Genomic DNA, 24939 nt, shown 5'->3' with positions numbered 1-24939 from the left:
GTAGGCCATCAGGTCCCAGGGATGTCAGATTTTAGTCCCTTGAGTTTCTCCAATACCTTTTCTCTGCTGATAGGAATTTCCTTAATTTCCTCACTCTTTATAGCCCCAAGGTTACCGTCTATTTCTGGTCTATTTCCTTTTCGGCCAGCACAGACACGATAGGCTGAATGGCTTCCTTCTGCTTCTCCTTTGTTTGTGTCGGCACATAGACTAACATCTGTATTTCCTCAACACTATCAATGTGGTTAGCACTAGCTAAACTAGACATGACCCACAGATGTGGTAGTCATGATAATGAAACACTTAGAAATGGAGATGATCTAAAGATGGTCTTTGAAAATTTCCAGTGATGGGGCTATGACCATTTCCTTTGGTAGTTTGTTCCACTGTGGGATTGTTCTTGGAAAGAAAGATTATTGATACACTGCCTTGGAAGCAAATGGTCTTTGTAGTTTTTGTCAATGCCAAAGGGCACTAGGTACTTGTTTTCTATGTTTCTATGAACAGTTGGCAAGCTATCAGAGTGTGAACAGCAATCACAAAACTGTACTATAGCGAGGAGTGAACACAAAAAGTGGGGAGGAAAGAACTGGGTGACTCAAAGACAATCAGAACATTGCCACCTGTGGGAGAAAGTGCTTCTTGCAGGTCTAGCCCCAGGTCAAAAAAGTGAATGTAGATCTTGAAAGTAGTAATTTTGAAACTGCTTGTCAACTGATGTTCTACTGTCAACCTGACTTTGATCGATCGTTTAAACAGAATATACAGCACAAAAACAGGTCATTCAGCCCAACTAATCTGTGCTGGTGTTTATACTCCAAACAGGTGTCCTCCCATTCCATTTACCTCATCTCAGCCTTTCAGCATTTCTTTCCATCCCCTTTTCACTCATGTACTGGTCTATTTTCCTTTTGAAAACTTCCTGTTCCCTCTTGAAACTCAGGTATTTATTAGTTGTAGCAAGGTTTATTAGCAAATAGATAGAGGAATGGCAGGGCTGCTCTGACCTCTGAAGTGCATATCCTCTGCTATGTGGGAACTCGAGGAGGCTTCCCATGTTCTGGATATCCATATGTGCAGGAAGTGTCATCAGTTACAGCAGCACACGCTCTGGGTTTTGGAACTTCAGCAACAACTGGTATCACTGCAATGCATCTGTGAGGTTAAGAGCTCTGTGGATAGCATGTTTATAGATGTGGTCACCCTGCAGCTCCCTGCAGTATGCAGGGAGAGAGGGAATGGGTGACCGCCAGGCAGCTAAGAAGAAACAGGCAGGTAGTGCAGGAGTCCCCTGAGTGCGTCTCACTCTCAAAGCTGTATTCAGTTCTGAATACTGAGGAAAGTGATGGTTCATCTGGGGATTGCAGCCGGACCAAAGTCCATAACACCACGGCTGGCTCAGCTGCACAGTGGGGCACAGAGAAGACTGGAAGAGCAATAGTGATCGGAGATTAGATAGTTAGGGAAATAGACAGGTGTTTCTGTGGCTGCAGGTGTGAGCCCAGGATGATCTGTTGCCTCCCTGGTACCAGGGTCAATGATGTCACTGAACAGCTGCAAAGCATCCTGAGGAGGGAGGGTGAACAGCCACATTGGTACCAATGACATAAGTAGGAAGAGGGATGTGGCTCTGCAGAAAGAGTTTAGTGAGCTAGGTAAGAAATTAACAAGCAGGACCTCAGAAGTAGTAATCTCTAGATTACTCCCAATACCACGCACAAGTGAGTATAGAAATAGGAGGATACAGTAGATGAATGCATGGCTGGAAAGATGGTGCAGGAGGGAGGGCTTTAGAATCCTGGGACACTCGGACCAGTTCTGGAGGAGATGGGACTTGTACTGGCTGGACGGGTTGCACCTGAACAGAGCTCAGACAAATTTGCTTGTGGGGCAATTTGCTAATGCTATTGGGGAGGTTTTAAATTAACTTGGCAGGGGTGTGGGAACCAGGAGATAATACAAGAGAGGAACACCAAGGTGCACAGAGAATTGTGAGAGATGGATTGCGCTAGAGTAGGAAATAGTAAAGTATTAGGTGGGGTCAGAGTAAGAAGGAAAGTAATAAAGTCTAGATAGAGTTACTGTGCATGCGTGGAATGTGGTAAATAAGGTTGGTGAGCTGCAGGCACAGATAGTCACATGGAATTATGATGTTGTGGCAATAAAGGAAACCTGGCTCAAAGAAGGGAAGGACTGGGTGAGAAATATTCCTGGATACAAGGTGTTCAGGCAAGATAGGAGAGGAAGGAAAGGGGGAGGGGTGTCAGTTTTGATTAAGGAGAACATTGCAGTGTTGGAGACAGCGCATGTCCCAGAGGCGTCAAGGACAGAAGCTATTTGTCTAGAGCTGAGGAACAAAAAAATGTACAATTACGTTGCTCTGTGTAGTCTATAGGCCACCAACTAGTGGGAAAGATGTAGAAGGACAAACTGGCAAGGAAATTAAAGAGAGGTGCAGGAATTATAGAGTGCTTAGAATGGGGGACTTTAATAATCTGAATGTGAACTAGGATATTAGTAGTGTAAAGGGCACAGAGGGGCAAGTGTTCTTAGAGTGTGTCCAGGAGAATTATCTACAGCAGTATGCTTCCAGTCCAACGAGAAAGGAGGCACTGCTAGACTTGGTTTTTGGGAATGAAGTGGGCCAAGTGGATCAAATGTCAATTAGGGGACAGTGATCATTGTATCGTAAGGTTTAGGTTGGCTATGGAAAAGGACAAGAAACAGTCCAGAGTAAGAATAATTAACTGGGGGAAAGCCAACTTCAATGGGGTAAGAATGGTTCTGGCCTAAATAAATTGGAATCAAAAGTTGATAGGCAAAATGGTAACTGAACAATGGGCTGCCTTTAAAGAAGAGATAGTTCAGGCACAGTCAAAGTATATTCCCAATGAAGGGGAAAGATAGGGCAAACAAATCCAGAGCTCCCTGGATGATGAAAGAGATAGAGATTAAGCTGAAGAAGAAAAAGTGTGCTTTTGACAGATGTCAGGTGAATAATACAATCAAGAATCAGATTGAATATATAAGGTTCAGAGGGGAAGTGAAAAAGCAGATAAGAAGCAAAGAGAGAATATGAAAAGAGACTGGCAGCTAATATAAAAGGGAATCCAAAAATCTTCTATAGGCATATTAATAGTAAAAAGGGTGGTAAAAAGAAGAGTGGGGCCTATTAGGGACCAAAAAGAGGATTTATGCATGGAGGCAGGGGGCATGGCTGAAGTATTAACTGAATACTTTGCATCTGTCTTTACCAAGGAAGAAGATGATGTGCAGGTCATGGCGTAAGAAGAGGTAATTCAGACGCTTGAAGGGTTTAAAATTGATAAGGAGGAGGTATTGGATAGGGTAGCTGTACTTAAAGTTGATAAGACACTAGGACCAGATGAGATGCATCCAAGGATACTGAGGGAAGTGAGAGTGGAAATTGCAGAGGCACTGGTCATAATTTTCCAGTCTTCCTTAGAAACAGGGGTGATGCCAGAAGACTGGAGAATTGCAAATGTTACATCATTGTTCAAAAAAGGTGTATAGTGATACCCAGCAACTACAGGCCAGTCAATTTAACCTCGGTGGTGGGGAAGCTTCTAGAAACGATAATTCAGGAGAAAATTAATAGTCACTTGGGAAAATGCAATTTAATTGGGGAAAGCTAGCATGGATTTGTGAAGGGCAAATCATGTCTATTTAACTTGCTGGAGTTTTTTGATAAGGTAACATGCTGTTGATGCGGTGTACATGGACTTCCAAAAAGCATTTGATAAAGTGCCTCACAACAGACTTATGAGCAAAGTTATAGCTCAAAGAATAAAAAGGACAGTAGCAACTGCTGCTGCTGCTTGTAGCTACTCCTACTAGGAGATCTGCTGTCATGGTATGTCATGCTTGTCTATCGTGCGCCATCCACTGTTGCTTGTCTGCAACCGCTCTGTGATGTCCATCATCCAACTACCCCTCGATCCCTCTTTCTGCTGCCCTCCACTTTGCCATCTAGAAGAGATCTCTGTAGCTTTCCAGCTCTGATCAAATGGCCGAAATGCTGACATTTTCTTTTCTGGATGTCACTTTTTAAAATTCTTTTTGCTCTTGCAACTTCAAGCACCTCTTCATTTGTCATATGGTCTGTATAAGGATTTTTAAGCAGACATCTTAGCATCCATATTTCAAAGACCTCTATTTTCTTCCACAGATCTGTACTTATTGTCCAGGTTTCTGAGGCATACAGGAAAGTATGAGTTTTTCCCTTGTTAAAAACTTGAACTTTCTTAATTGTTAACACATCCTTCATCTTCACAAAATTATCTCTGGCTATCTCTATCCTTATTCTGACTTCAGCATCACATCTTTTTTTTATTCATTCATGGGATGTGGATGTTGCTGGCCAGGCCAGCATTTATTGTCCATCCCTACCATCTTCTGTTACCATTTGTCCTAAATAGACAAACTTATCTACTTGTTCCACTGTGACACCATCCATTTCAATCATCACTCTGGTTTCTTCTAATGTATTCCTTCTAACTATCATTGTTTTTGTCTTTTTGGTGTTCATACTCAATCCATATTCTAAACTTCTAGATTTTGCTTGATCTACAATATTTTGTAGGGCGTCTTCTGATTCTGCAAATAGTGCTGTGTCGTCAGCGTACCACAAATTTGTTAAGTTCTTACTTCCAATTTTTACACCTGGAAGTACATCGAATTCTCTGAATATTCGTTCTGTGTACTGATTGAATAATTTTGGTGACAGCTTGTACTCCTCTCTTCACTTGAAATATATCTGATTGTCTATCTTCTAGCCTGATGCTTGCTATTTGATCCCAATATAGACTCTGGATAAATACCACATCTTTACTGTCAATGTTGTATTTCAGCAACACGCCTATTAGCTTTTGTGATAAACATGATTGAATGCTTTTTCATTATCTATAAAGCATTTTTACGATCAAAGCAGGAGCAATGCACTGTTAATTCAGTCCTCCAACTCCACAGGTCATAGCATATGAGTAAGGTTTTCCACCTACCAGAAAATAGCCAAATGAAACACTCTATTTGTCCCCCAGAATTAAGCACACCAAACCAGGTTTCTTCAAACAACAACAAAATTAACTATTTGTTAATAAACTAAGTCTTAAACAATAATGAGATAACTCTATATGCGAAAAAGATTCTTTTAAAACTTCTTATTCTTCCTAACCCTCATGCACACATACATACATTTAAAAAAAGGTTAACCGGGGGAAAAGGCTTTTTTGGTTCACAACTGTTTCTCAGGAATAATAAAATAATTGGGTTGTCATGGTCTGGTAGGATATTTCCAGGTTGGTGAGGTGTCCTAGAGTCGAATAGTCGGATGCCACTCGAAGTCTGTCCAGGTGAGGTTGTTGAACAGTCTGTGATGGGTAGGCATTCAAGGCAATTCATCTGCAGCAGGCGTCACACAGATCTTTCAGCAAAAGGGTGTAGCAACAGATCTACTTGGGTTTTGAAGTAGGAGTGTAGCAATAGAAGCTTTCTTGAGATTTCAGGATCTCCCAAAACACAAAAGGCAACAGGAAATACTCTTGAGCCAGGGGCTCTTGAGAGACTGAAGACAGTAGGAATCTGCTAGCTTTAAAAATGTAGGGCTTCATCTCTGCAAAGCAGTTTTTCTCCACATGGTGTAGCAACACCTCTTTTCCTGGGTCTTTTCTCTCTTCAGGGGTCTTTTCCTCTGTCCAGGTAAACCATAGCCACCACCTCAAATGTGGAATTTCTTTTTCCAAGAGAGGCAAGTCTTCTTTGACAGATAGTAGGTCTTTTCTCTGGTCTGCAAACAGGTCCCAGCCAGCTCACGACAATGCAAAGTGAAACTAAAACCCACAATCAAGTCATGTGACAGTCATAAATTTTCCTGTCATTTCCCTGTTCAGCAGCTTGGAAACAGGTACCTTGCAGTCTGTGCACACTTCACTCAGTCCACAATTCAAATATCAGCTCTTAAAGCACTTTTTGTAAAGAAGAATAGAAACATTCATATAACAACATATGTAAATGTTCTTGTTTATTTCTAGGTATTTATCAAAGAATGTTCTCAGGTTAAATATTCCCTCTCGTGTTCCAACTCCAGGTCTAAATCCAGACTGTGTTTCACCAATTTCCGCTTCAAATGTGTTATTTCTTTCTATTATGATTTTCAAGATCACTTTCATGAGATGACTCATTAAGCTTATAATGGGTGGCAGGTCAGAAGATTGGACGGAATATAAAAAGCAGCAAAGAACAACTAAAATATTAATAAGGAAGGAAAAATTAGAGTACGAGAGAAAGCTGGCGAGAAATATAAAGACACATAGTAAGAGTTTCGATAGATATTTAAAAAGGAGTTAAAGTGAGCGTTGGTCCTATAGAAAGTGAGTCTGGGGAATTAATAAGGCAAAATAAGGTGATGGCAGATGAATTGAACAGGTATTTTGCATCGGTCTTCATCATAGAGGATACAAGTAACATCCCAGTATTAGCTGTAAGTCAGGAAATGGAAGGGAGAACTCAAGAACTCAAGAAAATTACAATCACCAGGGAAGTGATACTGAACAAATTGTTGGAGCTGCGGGCTGACAAGTCCCTGGGCCCTGATGGACTTCATCCTAGGGTCTTAAAAGAAGTGGCTGGTGAGTTAGTTGATGAGTTGGTTTTGATTTTTCAAAATTCCCTAGATTCAGGGAAGGTTCCATTAGATTGGAAAATAGCTCATGTAACTCCTTTATTCAAAAAGGGTGGGAAACAGAAAGCAGGAAACTACAGACCAGTTAGCTTAACATCTGTCATAGAGAAAATGTTTGAAGCTAGTGTTAAAGACATTATGGCAGGGTGTTTAGAAAAATTCAAGGTAATCAGGCAGAGTCAACATGGTTTTGTGAAAGGGAAATTATGTTGAATCAATTTATTGGAGTCCTTTGAAGAAGTAACATGTGCTGCGGATAAAGGGGTACTGGTGGATGTACTATAGAGGCTTACTACCCGACCCGAACCCGACGGGATCCGACAACATGTGTTGGGGTTGGGTTGGGTCAAGCCCATCTTCAGGATTCGGGTTACGGGCTTGGGTCGGGTCGGCCGAGTTCAGGTCGAGTCAGGTCGGTTTGGGCCGGATACACACGGTAAGTGCTCTGCTGGTAAGTATTGAAATTTAAAAACCTACCTGAGCTGGGAGTCTGGGACGAAACTGAGTCTGTGCAATGAGCCAGTGATGTCACTAATGACGTCATCATGCATGCACTGCAGCTTCTTGCAGATTTGGTGTCAGGAAGGTAAGTAAACAGATGGTCGGGTCAGGTCGAGTTGGGGCGGGTTCGGGTTGAGTCGGGCCTGGGGCTAAATCGGAGGGACTCGGGCCGGGTTGGGCTCGGGTCCGCTGTGGTTTGGTTGGGTTCGGGTTGGTTTCCTTTTTCCCGACCTGAGCAGGCCTCTAATGTACTGTACTTAGATTTCCAGAAGGCATTTGATAAGGTGCCACATCAAAGATTATTGCGGAAAATAAAAGCTCATGGTGTAGGGGGTAATATTTTGGCATGGATATAAGATTGGCTAGCCTACAGGAAACAGAGAGTAGGCATAAATGGGTCATTTTCTGGTTGGCAAGATGTAACGAGTGGTGTACCACAGGGATCTGTGCTGGGGCCTCAACTTTTTACAATTTATATAAATGACTTGGATGAAGGGACCAAAGGTATGGTTGCTAAATTTGCTGATGACACAAAGATAGGTAGGAAAGTAAGTTGTGAAGAGGACGTAAGGAAGTTACAAAGGGATATAGATAGGTTAAGTGAGCGGGAAAAGATCTGGCAAATGGACGATAATGTGGGAAAATGTGAAATTGTCCATTTTGGCAGGAAGAATAAAAAAAGAAGCATATTAACTAAATGGTGAGAGATTGCAGAGTTCTGAGTTGCAGAGGGATCTGGGTGCTCTAGTGCATGAATTGTAAAAGGTTAGTATGCAGGTACAGCAAATAATTAGGAAAGCTAACAGAATGTTATCATTTATCCTGAGGGGAATTGAATACACAAGGGAGGTTATACTTCAGCTATACAGGGCATTGGTGAGACCACATCTGGAGTACTGTGTACAGTACTGGTCTCCTTATTTAAGGAAGGATGCAAATGCATTGGAAGCAGTTCAGAGAAGGTTTACTCGATCAATACCTGGGATGGGTGGGTTGTCTTACAGGGAAAGGTTGGACAGGCTAAACTTCTATCCGTTGGAATTTAGAAGAGTAAGAGGCAACTTGATTGAAACATATAAGAGTCTGAAGGGTCTTGACAGGGTGGATGTGGAAAGGATGTTTCCTCTTGTGGGAGAATCTAGACACTGTTTAAAAATAAGGGGGGTCGCCCATTTAAGACAGAGATGAGGAAAAATCTTTCCTCTCAGAGGGTTGTGAGTCTTTGGAATTCTCTTCCTGAAAAAGTGTTAGAAGCAGAATCTTTGAAATATTTTTAAGGCAGAGGTAGATACATTTTTGATAAGCAAAGGGGTGAAAGGTTATTGGGGGTAGGTGGGAATGTGGTGAGGTTACAGTCAGATCAGCTATGATCCTATTGAATGACAGAGCAGGCACGAGGGGCCAAGTGGCCTACTCTTGCTCCTAATTCATATGTGCTAAACTGATCGTATTCCGTTGCTTTAGGTTTCTTAGGCATCTTAATGAATAATGAATCTCAAGTCACTTGGAATGTATCCTTTGGTATATATTTGATCACAAATTTCTGTTATCACTTCTAATTCTGCTTCTCCAAGGGCTTTTAGATGTTCTGTTGTTACTTCATCTATGCCAGGAGCTTTTCCTGTACTCATCAATGTCAAAGTATTCTTCACCTCTGATTTTGTGATGTTTAACCTTCCTTTGCCTCTACCTTGAGAACTCCCTCAATTTGGATCATCCTGCACTTAAATATTCTGTCCATCTTTTTGCTACTACATCCCTTTCAAACAATATTTTACCATCTTTGTCTTTTATGCACCCACTATATGTTGTTATCTCTTTCCTTCTATGTCAAAGATTTCATTTTCTGGTGCATAACTCTCATGTTGTGATTTCTTTCATTGTGCAATTCATTGTGCCATTTCTCTTTAGCCTGACTACATGCATTCTTTATTTGATAATTGACTGAGAGGCAAGAAACAGAGAGTAGTGGTGGATAGATGTTTTTCGGATTGGAGGAAGGTTTGTAGTGGAGTTCCCCATGGGTTAGTGTTAGGACCCTTGCTGTTACTGATATATATTAATGATCTAGACCTTGGTGTGCAGGACTCAATTTCAAAATGTGCAGATGATATGAAACTTGGAAGCATTGTGAACTGTGAGGAGGATAGTGATAGGCTGCAAGAGAACATGGACAGGCTGGTGGAATGGGCAGACAAGTGACAGATGAAATTTAATGCAGAGAAGTTTGAAGTGATTCATTTTGGTAGGAAGAACGCAAAGAGACAATATAAAATAAAGGGTGCAATTCTAAAGGGGGTGCAGAAGCAGAGGGACCTGGGTGCATAAATCATTGAAGGTGGCAGGATAGGTTGAGAGCATGGTTAATAGAGTATACAGCATCCCAGGCTCCTTAATAGGGGCATAAAGTACAAAAGCAAGGAAGTTATGCTAAACTTGTATAGAACACTGGTTTTCCCTCAACAGGAGTATTTTGTCCAGTTCTGGGCACCACACTTTAGGAAAGATGTGAAGGTATTAGAGAGAGTGCAGAAAAGATTCACAAGAACGGTTATAGGGATGAGGAACTTCAGTTACATGGATAGATTGGAGAAGAGAAGCTTTAGAGGAGATTTGATAGAGGTGGTCAAAATCATGAAGAGTCTGGACAGAGTAGATATGGAAAATTTGTTCCCATTGGTGGAAGGATCAAGAATAAGAGGACACAGATTTAAGGTAATTGGCAAAAGAAGCAATGGCAACATGAGGAAAAACATATTCATGCAGTGAGTGGTTAGGATCCGGAATGCACTGCATGAGAGTGTGGTGGAGGCATGTTCAATTGAGGCATTCAAGAGAGAATTGGATTTTTCCTGAAAAGGAAGAATGTGCAGGGCTACAGGGAGAAGGCGGGGAGGTGGTACTAGGTAGATTGCACTTTTGGACAGCCAGCACAGACACGATGGGCCGAATAGTCTCCTTCTGTGCTGAAACAATTCTGTGAAATAACGAGCTCCACATTCTAACAACTCTGAATAATTTTTTTCCTTATTTCCTAATTGGATTTTTTGGTAACTATCTTTATTTATGACCCCTAGTTTGAATTCTTCCACATGTGGAAACATTCTCTCCACATATAACCTGTCCAACATTCATTATTTTATAGACCTCTATCAGGTCTCCTTTAACTCTTTTTTTTCTCTGTTCAATCTTTCAGAATATCTGTAATCACTCATTTCTGGTAGCATCCTTGTAAATCTTTTTTTGCACTTTCTCCAGTGCTTCTATGTCCCATTTATAGTATAGAGACCAGAACTGTGTACAGTACTATAAGTGCACCCTGACCAGGTCCGAAACAAGTTAAACACAACTTCCCTACTTTTTAATTTTACACCCTTTGAAATAAATCCCAATACTTTGTTATCATTTTTAATTGCTCACCTGCCATACTGATTTAAGTGATTTGTTCACCTATATCCCTAGATCCCTTTACTCTTTTACCCCATTGGACTTCTTTTCTCAGGAGTAGGCAAAGTGCATCACCTCACATTTATCTATGTTAAAGTTCATTTGCCATTTAATTTCCCAGTCTGCAAGTTTTCTAAGTCTTCTTGTATTACATTGCATTCTTCAGTGTTAGCTACACCCTGAGTTCGGTATGGTACTGAGGATACAGATGTGGCCCCAACCCCTGTTATCCAACTTGTGAATGATGCCAAGCAAGAGCAGCAACAATGACATAGTGGGAACAAGGTCAAAGCACAATGATTGAGAAACTGGGTACATGTCAGAAAGAAGGGATACTTGAGTAGAAGACATGATTTTCAGAGGTATGGGAGTAACCTTGAAGGCACAGAATAGGTCGGAGGATCTTGTAAGAACAGAATGTGCAGCATCTCAGAGGCATGAAGCAGAAAGCTGGGAACGCCTGTCCTGTGGGGTGGGGTGGGGCTACATTGCCTTCAATACTGTGAAAAATCTTTGAAAAAGCCTCAGGAACAGTAGACCATTTTCACACTGCAGTGAAGTAACATATATTGTTGGCAAACAACAATATAGAAAAACAATGGGAAACATTTAAAACGATGTTTAAAAGGAGTGCAAGAAAAATATATTTCACTAAAAGGAAAAAACAAACTAAACTCTAATGAGAGTCCATGAATGAAGCCATAAGGGAACAATTGAGGGTAAGGAAAGATTAAGTGCATGGAGGAGTGCCTGATAAGAGAGAATAGGAGAGAAGTAAAAAAAAACACAATTAGGAAGGCCAAGAGGAACTATGAAACTAAATGATCAAGGAACATAAAATCGGAAAATATTTTACAGGCACATCAATAAAAAAGGCAGGCTGGGTTAGGAATAGGGCTGCTAAAGGATATACAGGATAATACCAGAGGTAATTAGAGAGATGGCAGAAATATTAAATTATTATTTTGCTTTAGTATTTACCAGAGAGATAGAACAGGTGGACATGACATTGAATGATGAGATGAGTAATAAGTGCATTTAAAATAAAAAAGGGGATGTATTAAATAATCAAACTCAAAGAGGATAAAACGCCTGTCCAAATGGATTGCATCCATGCAATTTAAGAGAATCTAGCAGAGGCATTACTACACATATTTAGTAATTCACTGAAAAAGATGTAGCACCAGAGGACTGGTGGATAGCTAATATAATGCCTATATTTAAAAGGGATAGAACGTGTCCAGGGAATTGTAGACTAGTCAGCTTAACATCGGTGGTAGAAAGCATAATGGAATCCCTACTAAAGGAGAGAAGAAAATCTAGAAATGAAAAATATAATAGTAAATAGTCAGCATGGATTTCAAAAGGGAATATCTTGCTTGACCAGCATCGGAACATAGGAGCAGGAGTAAGCCATTCAGCTCATCGAGCCTGCCCTGCCATTCAATATGATCATGGCTGATCTTTCACTTCAATGCCTTTTTCCCATACTATCCTCATATCCCCTTATGTCATGTGTATTTAGAAACCTGTCAGTATCTGCTTTAAACATGCTCAATGACTGAGCTTCCACAGCCCTCTGGGGTAGAGAATTCCAAAGATTCACAACCCTCTGAGTAAAGAAATTTCTCCTCATCTCTGTCCTAAGTGGCTTCCCCCTTATTTTGAAATTGTGTCCCCTGGTTCCAGACTCCCCAACCAGGAGAAACATCTTAGCTGCATCGACCCTGTCTATCCCTTTAAGTATTTTGTAAGTTTCTATGAGATCACCTTTCACTCTTTGAAACTCTAGAGAATACAGGCCCAGTTTCCCCAAGCTCTTTTCATAGGACAGCTCTGTCATCCCGGGAACAGATCTGGCAAACCTTCGTTGCACTCCCTCTATGGCAATAATATCCTTCCTAGGGTAAGGGGACCAAAACTGCACACAGTACTCCAAGTGCGGTCTAACCAAGGTTCCATACAATTGAAGCAAGACTTCACTCCTCCTGTACTCAAATCCTCTTGCGATAAAGGCTAACATACCATTAGCCTTCTTAATTGCCTGTTGCACCTGCATGTTAGCTTTCAGTGACTTATTTACAAGGACACCCAGGTCCATTTGTACATCTACATTTACTAATTTCTTACCATTTAAGAAATATTTTGCATACCTGTCCCTCCTATCAAAGTGGATAACCTCACATTTTTCCACATTATATTCCATCTGCCACATTCTTGCTCACTCACGAAGTTTGTCCAAATTCCCTTGAAGCCGCTTTTCATCTTCCTCACAACACACATTCCCACCTAATTTTGTGTCATCCCCGAACTTGGAAATACTGCATTTGGTCCCCACATCCAAATAATTGATATATATTGTGAACAGCTGGGGCCCAAGCACTGATCCCTGCAGTACGCCACTAGTCACAGCCTGTCAAAGCGAGAGCGACCCGCTTATTCCTACTCTCTGCTTTCTGCCTGTTAACCAATCTTTAATCCATGCCAGTATATTACCTCCTATCCCATGTGCTTTAATTTTGCTAACCAACCTCCTGTGGGGGACTTTATCAAAAGCCTTCTGAAAATCCAAGTATACCATGTCCCCAACATTATTGATTCTTTTGAGGAGGTGACAGAGAGTAGACAATGGTAATGCAGTAGATGTAATTTATCTGGATTTTCAAAAGACCTTCAACAAAGTGCCCCCATAATAGACAAATGAATAAGGTCAGAGAATGTGGAGTCAGGGGACAAGTGGCAGAATGGATTGCTAGCTGGCTTCAAGACAGAAAGCAGAGAATGGGAGTAAAAGGTAGCTATTCACAGTGGTGAAGGCTGGGTAGTGGTGTTCCACAAGGATCAGTGCTGGGACCACTCCTATTCACAATTTACATTAATAATTTGGACTTTGGAATTCTTACGGCCACGTGGTGAGTGGTTCCCAATGTTCACATCGCACCTGACCACAGCGTTTTTTTTTTGTTTTTAGGATTTAACCCCTTTGTGTTTTATTTGTCAAATAAACAAACAGCGACAGGTTTTCTTGTAGGTTTAAAACAGAAAATCAATTATTTATTGACAATATGCCTTAACCCGAAATTGCCGCAACCACTCACACATTCACACACACACACACACGAGATAGATAGAGAGGAAAAGGGGTAAACGGTTTTTAGTGGGAGTAGATTTTGGGAGTCACTGTAAACCGGTTGAATTCTCTCAGAAGTCATGTTTTCATTGGTTGCAGGCCAGAAGTGTTTGTAGGTTTCTCTCTTGATTGCAAGTTCAGTTGAAGACCGTGGATCACTTCTAATTCACTGCTGTATAATTATAGATGTAGAATTCTAAAGCAGGGCGCGTCCCTTCTGGCTTGCTGGAGGTTCTCCCAGCCTCTTTGCTGGAAAAGCTGTTTGGGGATGCTTCTTTCTTGGGTGTCTCTCTCTCTCTAAGGCTGCCTTTTTAATGTAAAAAATTGTTACATCCCACCTCTGCTGGGAGACATGCATTTCCCTCCCTATGACGACCAACAATAGCCTAGGATATGGCAACTTCACACCTTCTTGTTTCAGAAGAATCCATTCAATTCAAAAGTGTCTCTTGCTGGGTTCAATTGACACCTCTCAACCTAGTTCGGCATCCTTTGTTCTAAACAGTGTGGCCATGTTCGAATACACGTGTGGTGATCTTTTGCAGCATTGCCCAATTTTTAAAAGGTACAGTCAATTTTTATAAGTCTTTAGTTGAGTCTTTTTTTTGTTACCGTCACACTTCTTGTAAGCATGTCAGAATCAAAAACACAATTTCTAAATTTGCAGATGACATTAAATTGTGGGGGGGGGGGGGGGGGGGCGGTGTGGGGGGGGGGGGTGGAAATAGCCAATACAGAGGAAGACTGCAACAAATTCCAGAAGGACATTAATAAACTTGCAAAATGGGCAAATAATTGCCAAAAGAAGTTCAACATGGATAAATGCGAGCTAGTACATTTTGGAAGAATAAGGGGGTCACATTACTTGGAAGGCATGAGTCTCGTTGCACTACAGGTTAGGAAGCCATAAAAAAGCAAGCCAAGCACAAGGGTTTATTTTTAGAAGATAGAATTGAAAAGTAGAGAAGTTATGCAAAACCTGTATTAATTCTTGGTTAGACCACACAGAATACTGCTTGCAGTTCTGGCTGCCATATTACAAAAAGAAAATAGAGACATTGGAGAGAGTGCAGAGAAGATTTACAAAGGTGATGCCAGAAATTTGAGAGTATACATAACAGGATAGGATGAACATGCAGCGTCTCTTTTCTCCAGAAAAAAGGCAGAGGGGTGAGCTAACAGAGATCTTTAAAATTATGAAAGGTTTTGATAGAGTGGGAATATAAGATAGCCACCAAGAAATCCAATAGGGAATTCAGAAGAAACTTCTTTACCCAAAGAGTGGTGAGAATGTGGAACTCACTACCACTGGGAGTGGTTGAAGCGCATAGTGCAGATGCAATTAAGCAAAGGCTAGACAAGCATATGAGTGAGAAGGGAATAGAGGGTTACGCTGATAGATTTAGTTGGGGAAAGATGGGAGGAAGCTCAAATGGAGTATAAATGCTGCATGGACTAGTTGGGCCAAATGGCCTGTTTCTGTGCTGTATATCCGATGTAATTATACTGAGTGTAATATATCATTATACAAAGGTAACTTAGAATATTGTGACAGCATTTTACATTTCTTTTAGGTCTTCGATGCATGTATATGAGAGAGTGAGGCTGTGCTGATTACAGTCAGCTGTTTTTTTCCTTCAAGTGTAACTAAATTTTGGCAATCTTGGCAGCAATGAAACAAGGTTGTAGAGTTCAAGGGAGACTGGAGTGAAGTCAGCAGCTTTGCAGCTGCAACTTAGACTTGCAGAGATGGAAAAAAAAATCCATCAAACCAAAGGACATGCAGCGGAGCAGCTAGCAATCTCTCAGTGCATGAGGCACACAGGGCTGAATTTTACGCTGCCCCAGCGGGTCGGATGGTGGTGTGGGGGGGCGGCATAAAATTGAGCGGGAGGCTCCGGGAGCCCTACTCCTGCCTCCGGTCAACTTTACGGCGGTCGGGCGGTGGGGGAACAGCCCGCCTGCCCGAGGCCAATCAAGGCCCTTAAGTGGCCACTTAATGGCCATTTAAGGGCCCTTGCCAGATAGCTGCTGGCCTTTCCGTGAGCTGGGGGGTGGGGCGGAGGGGGTGCCATGGCAGTCGGGCACAGAGTGCCCAACTGAGGGCCGCCCCTGCCTCCCAACCCACCCCCGGGACCCATGACGCGCCCACTCCCCCCAAATGACCACCCTAGCCTCAGCAGGGCATGACCGATCTACCTGGTGAGGCATGCCCCACTTACCTTCCCTCCTGGCTCCATGTCATCGGATGGGCTGCAGTCCCGGCAGTGGCCACCGCTCCCGGTGGCGCTGCTGGGACTAAGAGCTGCTGGCCTGCTGATTGGCTGGCAGCTCACTGAGGTGGGATTTCTTCCCTCAAGTGGGTGTAAGTCCCACCTCGGGACAATGAAAGCCCAGGGACCCGTAAAATGCAGGATGGATCCCCGTGCTAGGCGGAAGCGGGCTTGCCACCGACTTTTACATCGCTGGCGAATTCCCGTCCGCCTAAGGTAAACTCCAGCCCTCAGTGAGAAAGAGGAGGTGACACAGCCAAGGAGCGAGTACAAAGACAGATGCAGAAGACCAAATGAATCATCACAACTTTGCATTCAGGATTCGAAACAGCACAAGAACGGTGACTAAAACTTTGAGAATGGTCATTATAACAAATTTTGCTCACTTTAATAGATTTGAATGACATGAGGATATTTGTTTCGAATACTCAAAAATAGTGTCCTAAAATTTCTTTCTGAAGAAAAGCAAAAACATGAACAGATTTCAAAGTATCTTTATTTGTTAAAAAAATAACTTTACAAGATATGATTTATTTTCATGTCTTAGCTTTTGCTTTTCTTTTCTCCCCTACCTTGAAACCAGACTAACCTCCTTGGTTGGCAGTGTTAGGGATAAATCTAATCTAATCCTTGGTTGATCCAGTTGAAGGCATATTATAACAGCACCAGCAGTATATTCTTATGAGATGGTGGGCAGGTAACACACTTCCAGACCTCTGCCAACGCAATTTACAATTTTGTTTTTAAAAGTAACTTGAAAGCTGTTTAAAACACCTTTATAACCTGGATGAGCAGGTATTTTCGGAATCTCAACCTTCATGAATTATTGGGCTGAATTTTACCAATGGCGAGCTTCAAAGAAGGCAGGGCGCACGCGCGGGCTTTTCTCTGTGGAGCCGCCGCGATATTAAATGCGGCGGCTCATTTACATGGCCGCGGCAGATTGCCCCACCCCGATGACATGGGAGGGGGTGGGCGGTCTATCTGCGGCAATGGCATCCGGTGTCACTACGTAGGCGGCGGTGCCATTTATAAAAGGCTTCGAGCCCTTCAATGTAATTAAAATTTTTAAAGATACATGATAGTTAAAAATTAAAGTTATCCTCACCCTTTCCCACCCGCCCAATTACCATCACATTTATTACTTGCTCTCGCCTCCCCACAAAAACTTACCTTGTGCTCCCGACCGTCCCCCCAAAGTTAATAAACTATGAACTTTACCCCTTTCCCTCACCCCCCCAGACCAATCAAAAACGTTTAACCCCGCACCCCACCCCCCGCCTGAAAACTTACCCTGCTCCCCCCTCCCAACCAGTGTTCCGCCTCGGATCTCCAAACGGAGATCCAAAGGCGTGGGAGTGCCGGCCACCGCCACCAATATGGAACTGGGACTGACGTCGGGACCGGGTAAGTATTTAATTCATTAGTTTAAATACATTAATGTATTCAAATTCTGATGCTGCCGCCAGGTGCCGGGGGTACCGCCACGGGGCCTCGTTGCCACCAATATCTTAAAAAAATCACGTCAAAACATAGATTAAAAAGAAAACAATACATAACAAAACCCGACCACAGCCAATCTGAACATGACCCCACCCGAGCCCGAATGCTGGACACAGAATATAGACCTGACCCAAACCCGACACGTAGTCGGGTTCGGGTCGGGTAGCCAGGCTTTACTTGCAGCATATTAATTCCCATCACATGGTCTACATTCCAAATCCAGTACAACGTGATCAATATGTGGTGCATAAGACTTCACATGCTCAATATGTAAAATGTTTGTCCACCATGGCTTTTCATGGAAAGTTTCTAATAAATTCTTAATCCTTAATGCCACTGACTTTGCCCAAGCTTGCCATTCCGGATGAGTAAATATCCTCTTTTCATAGCATGTCCCACAGTTGGTTCCAACTTTTGACCTGCTGTCTGGTCCCTTCCACCTTTTGCTGACTATGCTCTGTCCAGTAGCACCCTTTTTAAATGCACATGTGAATGCTGGAGTGGTAGTCTCAGAGCTGATCTCAGCACTCTTGGTCCATGAAGCTGGAAGCATTGCTGTTGAACTCTGCTGCTGTTGTTTATAAGGCCCTGCATCAATATTCTTCCTGTTAAAGAGTGTATCTCTGTTCCCAGGATACAGGCTGACATTATGGTGAATGTGCAAAATCCCTCCTCTATCCTCTCTCAACAATTGACATGCTACAGGCCATCCCTCTTCTGAATTTGGAATGAGTCCCAAGTTCACCCGGTCTGCCAGGTTGCGCAGAGGGAACTGCAAAACACAAAGTAGTTCAATTATAGATTTATAACTATGGAATATTTCAAACATCTCATATATGCTAACTGGAATCAAAAGGAAAATCATCATCAAGGTGCATTTACTCACCTCACAGTAGCAGACTTGGGAGCCAAAGGTAGAGACCTGGGAACAGGTTGCTTTTCTATTTTTATGGCTCCAGGAGACCACAAAGAGGGGAGGAAAAACTATGATGCAAAAAATACAAAGCATATATGTACCCTCTGATTTAATTGCTGCGATAACTCTTGGAGCCATAAAAATAAAAATATCTTTGAATTGACTGCCTAACATTATACTGCTGTGGTACTGTATTCCTGCTGAAATTATGGCACTGATATTAATCTGAAGGTGGCTTCTGAGCACAGGGACGGGTGCAATTGTGTGGGCGCATCCTGGAGGTCAACTCAGTGGGTTGGAATCTGCTGTTGCAACTCAATTGAAGTAATTTACCTTTGACTTCCGGGTTTTGTGTCTTCAAGCTGCACAGCAGGCATGATGCGCAACTGCATGATGCAATCTCTGCTGTATTTAAAGGAATAATTGGAGGTGTTCATGATGGATCGTACCCATGGAGCAAGAGAAATGGCAGATTCAACAATGCATCACTAGAATTAATGCTGGGTCCAGTCAGGAGCAGGAAGGACATACTTCTCCCCAGTACTGGAAAGAAGAAACTTACAGCTCTCACTGAGAAAGAATGGTTCGATGTGGCTAAGGAGGTGAGCAGCAAAAGCATTGTGCCCCAGTCTTGGATGCAGTGTAGGAAGTGGTTTCATGAACTAACCAGGTCAAGAATGGTAAGTACATTTGCTGGTTGAACTGCCCCCACCCCCTTTCACTGTCTTGCAAATTGTTCTCCATCACATCACTACTCACATCCAGTCAATGTTCAGCAGCACACAGCATTTATTTTCTACGCACTTCATCATCTTTCCATTTATTCAACCATCATTGCCACTCACCCCATTTCTCATGCAATGTGATACATTTATCTTAGAGTCACCCTAACCAAATGAATACTTGACCTTCACTCACTCACAGCTCTGTTTTTTCACCCCGGTATGGGAAGGTAGCACAACGCAAGGGAGACAGCCAAAACTGGAGGTGGGCCAGCACAAATAGTCTGCCTCACAAAAGCAGAGGAGGCAGCCCGGGAAATAAGTGGCACATCTATTACAGATGTAGAGGCAAGGAACTCGCAGATAGATAGCTGATGACAGAATTCCAAATATCTCTGACACACATATGTTGACTTTATTTCATCAATGACTTAACTATGTGAAGATTCAGTATGGTGATTATCAAGCTTGTGACTTTGCCATAACTAAACCACTATCTCTTTCTTTTGTCTTCCAAGGCCTTCACACACAGAGCAAATGTTGCAGGACATGCGTAAGGAAAATTCCTCAGAGGACCTCTTTCCTTCTGAGAGGGCATCATCACACGTCATACAGCCATACACCAGTGCAGATACTCACACTTCGGTGGGTCTATTTAAAGTTAGTTGGATTTTTACTAGGTGAGTCACACCTCACAAGTGAACACGAGCTGACACTGGTGGCAAACACAGGGGTGGAGTGTCCGTGTCAGGGGTGTAATATTCTCTAAGCACTGCCCAGCTGGACACAGTTGCTGTACTCAGGGGCCATCGTTGAGAAGGAGTAAGCTACTTAGTCAGGTACTGACAGATGTGCCATGCACATTCTCCACAATAGTGGAGAGGATGAAGCAATCCAACTTGATCACTGGTGGATTGGTGGCACAGGGAATTGCAAGAATGAATGTCAAGGAGAGTGTGGCCGCCTCCATGGAGCTTCATGCACGGCTCTCAAATGAGTCCAAGCAAGCCATGACTACGGCCATACAGGAGATGTCTGCTTAAACAAGATAACTGATACCATATTATTGGCCTTAAATGCATCACTGATCTCCCCAGGCTGGTCTGCATCAGAGTGATAGGAGTGATGTGGCACTGGCCCAGGAGAGGGATGATGGTGAAAAGGAAGATGGAAGTGGGGGCTTGACTCAAAATGCTTCCACTCTTCCCCTCAGCCAGTAACCCAAGATGCTGCCTCCTCTCCTTTGGCCAAGTCTGATCCTGCTCCGGTGCAGGTGGAACAGTCTTTGGTAGGGCTCTCGGGAGCTCCTAGAACCAGAGGTTATCGGCCAAAAGCATCTCAGCAATCAGGGCAGGGATCTGAGCAACCCACCTCTACCACTGCTGAAGATAACTGTAGTGTACTACGCAGAATTGGTAGGAAGGTTAAGTTCAAGAAATTGTAATTCACCAAGTGACGCACATGGAAGTGTGACAAAATGTTATGTTGTTAGGTTTTACTTTTTCTTTTGGTTGGCACAAAAAATGTATTGATTAGTATCATTTCCATGTCTTGTAGAGAATTCCAAAGATTCACAATCCTTTGAGTGAAGTAATTTGTCATCTCAGTCCGAGACTGTGCTCCCGTGTTTTAGATTCCCCGACCAGTGGAAATAATCTCTGTGTCTACCCCATCCAGCCCTTTTAGAATCTTGTACGTTTCAATGAGATCACCTCTCATTAGTCTAAACTCCAGAGAACAGAGGCCCAATATACTCAGCCTCTGTCACCAAAACCATGTACAACTGTAGCAATAATTCCTTATTCCTGTACTCCAATCCCCTTGGAATAAAGGCCAACATGCAATTTGCCTTCCTAATTGCTTGCTGTACCTGCATGTTAACTTGCTGCATTCCTTGTACAAGCATCCTCACGTCTCTTTGAAAATCAACACTTACAAGTTTCACACTTTTAAAAAAATATTGTGCTTTTCTATTCTTATGACCAAAGGACATAACTTCACACTGCCCTACATTATACTCTATCTGCCATCTTTGCCCACTCCATTAACCTGTCTATATCTCTTTGCAGCCTCTTTGTGTCCTCCCCACAGCTTACCTTTCCACTTGCCTTTGTATCATCAGCAAAATTAGACACATTACTCTCTGTCTCTTTATCTAAGTCATTAATATAGATTGTAAATAGCTTTGGCCCCAGCACTGATCCTTGCGGCACTCCACTATTTACTGCCTGCCAACTTGAAAATGCCTCGTTTATGCCCACTCGTTGCTTCCTGTCTGTTAACCAAACATCTATTCACGCTAATATATCACCCCCAACTCCATGAGCCCTTATCTTGCCTATTAAACTTTTGTGCGGCACCTTATCGAATGCCTTTTGGAAATCCAGGTATACTGCATCTACTGGTTCCCCTTTATCTACTCTACTAGTTACATCTTCAAGAAACTCTAATAAATTTGTCAAACAGGATTTCTCTTTAGTAAAACCATGTTGAATTGTTCTAATCATACTGTGTTTTTCTAAGTGCATTGTTATGACTTCCTTAATAATAGATTCCAGTTTTTTCCAAAGACTGATGATAGGCTAACAGGCCTGTAGTTCCCTGTATTCTCTCTCCCTCCATTCCTGAAAAGCAATGTAACAATTGCCAACTTCCAATCTGTTGGGACTGTTCCTGAATCTAAGGAATTTTGGAAAATCAAAGCTAGCGCATCCACTATCTCTGCAGCCATCTCTTTTAGAACCCTAGAGTGTAGGCCATCAGGTCCTGGAGATTTGTCAGATTTTAGTCCCTTAAGTTTCTCCAATACTTTTTCCTCTGCTGAGACTAATTTCCTTAATTTCCTCACTCTTTTTAGCCCCTCGGTTATTCTCTATTTCTGGTATGGAACTTATGTCTTCAACTCTGAAGACAGACACAAAATATTTGTTTAATGCCTCTGCCATTTCCTAATTCCCCATGATAATTTCTCCTGTCTCTGCTTCCAAGGGACCAACATTTACTTTAGTTACTCTCTTCCTTTTGATATATCCGTAAAAGCTCTTACATTCTGTTTTTATATGACTGGCTAGTTTACTCTCATTCTATTTTTTCCTTTTTTATCAACTTTTTGGTGGCCCTTTGCTGGTTTCTAAAACAATCCCAATCCTCAGACTTGCTACTCTTTTTTGCAACATTGTAAGCCTTTCTTTTAATCTAATACTATGCTTAACTTCCTTAACTACCTGGATGGGTCTTTCTTGCTGAGTTTTTGCTTTTCAAAGGAATGTATTTTGATGAACGTTTTGAATTGTTTCTTTAAAGGTTTCCCACTGTTCATTTACCGCCATACCTTTTAGTCTATCTAATTTACCTTAGCCAGTTCTCCCCTCATGCCTACGTAATTGGCTTTGTTTAAGTTTAAGATTCTTGTTTGTGATTGCAGCATGAGATTTTCAAACTTAACATGGAATTCAATGGTATTATGATCACTGTTTCCCAGTGGACCTTTTGCTATGACATTGCTTATTGACCCTGCTTCATTACACAATACTAGATCTAAGATAGCTTTATCCATAGTTGGCTCCACAACGTATTGCTCCAAGAAACTGTCCTGAAAACATTCTACAAACTCATCTTCTACATCACTCCTGCCAATTTCATTGTCCCAGTCTATACAAAGATTAAAATCCCCCACAAGTATTACATTGCCTTTGTTACAAGCTCCAATAATTTTTTGTTTAATTATCTGTCCAATGGTATAACTACTGTTAAGGGGCCTATAAACTACTCCCACCAGTATTTTCTGAATCTTGCTATTCCTAATTTCCACCCATACGGATTCTACTTCATGATCTTCTGAGGCCAGATCCTTTCTCACTAACGCCCTTATGTCATCCTTTGCCATCAGTGCTTCCCCTCCTCTTTGCTATTCTGTCTGTCTTTCAGAAATATTGTGCACCCCAACCTTGATCACCATGCAACCATGCCTCTGTGATGGCAATTAGATCTAAATCATGTACCTCTATTTGTGCCACTAGTTCATCTATCTTATTGCAGGTGCTTCACGCATTCAGATACAGAACCTTTAATGTCATTTTTTGGCTTTTATTCCCAAATTATGAATTTGAATGTAGGACCCTTACAGGCAGCAGAGAAAGGAGACTTTTATTCCACCAGTCTAGGCTGAACTCAAGCCCAGGTCCAAAATATAAGAGTTCAAACCAACTCTGTCATCTGCTCTCTCGAAATTGGTTTTGAAGTTAATTACCTTATATAGACAGTTGTGGAGGCTAGGTCACTAAATGTGTTTAAGGAGCAAGTAGATAGATTTTTGAAATCTCGGGGAGTCGAGGGTTATGCGGAGCAGGCCTGAAAGAGGAGTTGAGGCCTGGGACAGATCAGCCATGATCTTATTGAATGGTGGGGCAGGCTTGAGGAGCTGAATGGCCTACTCCCGCTCCTATTTCTTATGTTCTTATACTTTACAGAAAACAAAATGTACTTTGTGTATTGAAGTGAGATTAAAATGCCACAGCTGACGTCACTTCTTTCCTTGTTTGTTTATGAAATAGTGTAAAGATGTTCAGCATTCAGTAATTGTACTTTTTATATACTGCATAAGAAATTTACAAAAAAAAAAGTTACACAAACTTGATGGTGGAACATTAGGCATTCAATAGGATAACCAAACTTAAAGGCAGAATTATTCTCAGGGTTGGTGCAGTGACTCTTAAAGAAGAATGTAACTATCAAAGTTGGTGAAGAAACTGTTAAAGAATGCAACCAGAAGGGTCAGTGAAATTACTGCTAAAAGAGACACTAATTCTAATCATGGCAGTTAAGAATAATCCTTCCATGCAATTCTTTTTTTCAACAAGAACGTATATTTATAAAGTGCCTTTAACTTAATAAAACACTCCTATGTGCTTCCTTGGAGAAGATAGAACATAATGTGACACTGCACCACATAAGCAGGTATTAGGTCAGATGACCAAAAGCTTGGTCAAAGATGTAGATTTCAAGGAGTGTCTTAAAGGAGGAAAGTGAATTAGAGAGGCAGAGAGGTGTATGGAGGGTATTCCAGAGTTTATTCCTAGACAACTGAAGGTGTGGCCACCAATGGTGGAGTGATTAAAATTGGGGATGCTCAGGAGGCCAGAAGTAGACGAGCACAGATATCGAGATCGGGAGGGGTGAGGCCATGGAGGGATTTGAAAACAAGGATGAGAATTTTAAAATCAAGACATTGCTTGACCAGGAGCCAGCGTAGAACAGCGAGCAAAGGGGTGATAGATGAATGGGACTTGGCGCAAGTTAAGACATGAGCAGCAGAATTTTGGATGAGCTAAAGTTTATGGAGGGTCAAATGTGGGGAACCAGCCAGGAATAGTCAAGTCTAGAGGTAACAAAGGTATGAATGAGGGTTTTAGCAGCAGATGAGCTGAGACAGGGGTGAAGGTGGGCGATGTTATGGAGGTGGAAATAGGCGGTTTTAGTGATGGCGTAAATATGTGGTCGGAAGCTCACCTTGGGTTCAAATGTGACACCAAAGTTGCAAAAAGACTGGTTTAGTCTCAGACTGTTGCCCAGGAGAGGAATGGAATCGGTAGCTAGGGAACGGAGTTTGGAGTGGGACTGAAAACAATGGTTTCAGTGCACCCAATATTTAATTGGAGAAAATTTCTGCTCATCAAGCACTGGGTGTCAGGTAAGTAGTCTGATAATATAGCAACAGTGGAGAAATCGAGAGAAGGGTGGTGAGGTAG

The 24939-nt window shown here is 42.1% G+C and overlaps 1 protein-coding gene across 2 annotated transcripts in view; it reads right to left on the bottom strand.

Annotated features, from left to right (window-relative positions):
- Positions 1-17357: 17357 nt before the first annotated feature.
- trmt12 (tRNA methyltransferase 12 homolog) overlaps positions 17358-24939 on the bottom strand; it is a 30830-nt gene continuing 23248 nt past the window's right edge. For both annotated transcript variants that reach the window (XM_068047653.1, XM_068047654.1), the window contains exon 8: positions 17358-18326. In XM_068047653.1, coding sequence (XP_067903754.1) covers positions 17742-18326 — 585 coding nt within the window. In that variant the 3' untranslated portion in view covers positions 17358-17741. The remainder of the gene's footprint in view (positions 18327-24939) is intronic.

The sequence above is a fragment of the Heterodontus francisci genome, chromosome 15, assembly GCF_036365525.1.
Source record: "Heterodontus francisci isolate sHetFra1 chromosome 15, sHetFra1.hap1, whole genome shotgun sequence".
In the NCBI taxonomy this organism is placed as follows: domain Eukaryota; kingdom Metazoa; phylum Chordata; class Chondrichthyes; order Heterodontiformes; family Heterodontidae; genus Heterodontus; species Heterodontus francisci.
Note: the sequence above shows the minus strand (reverse complement) of the source record. Positions and strands in the feature narration are given on the sequence as shown.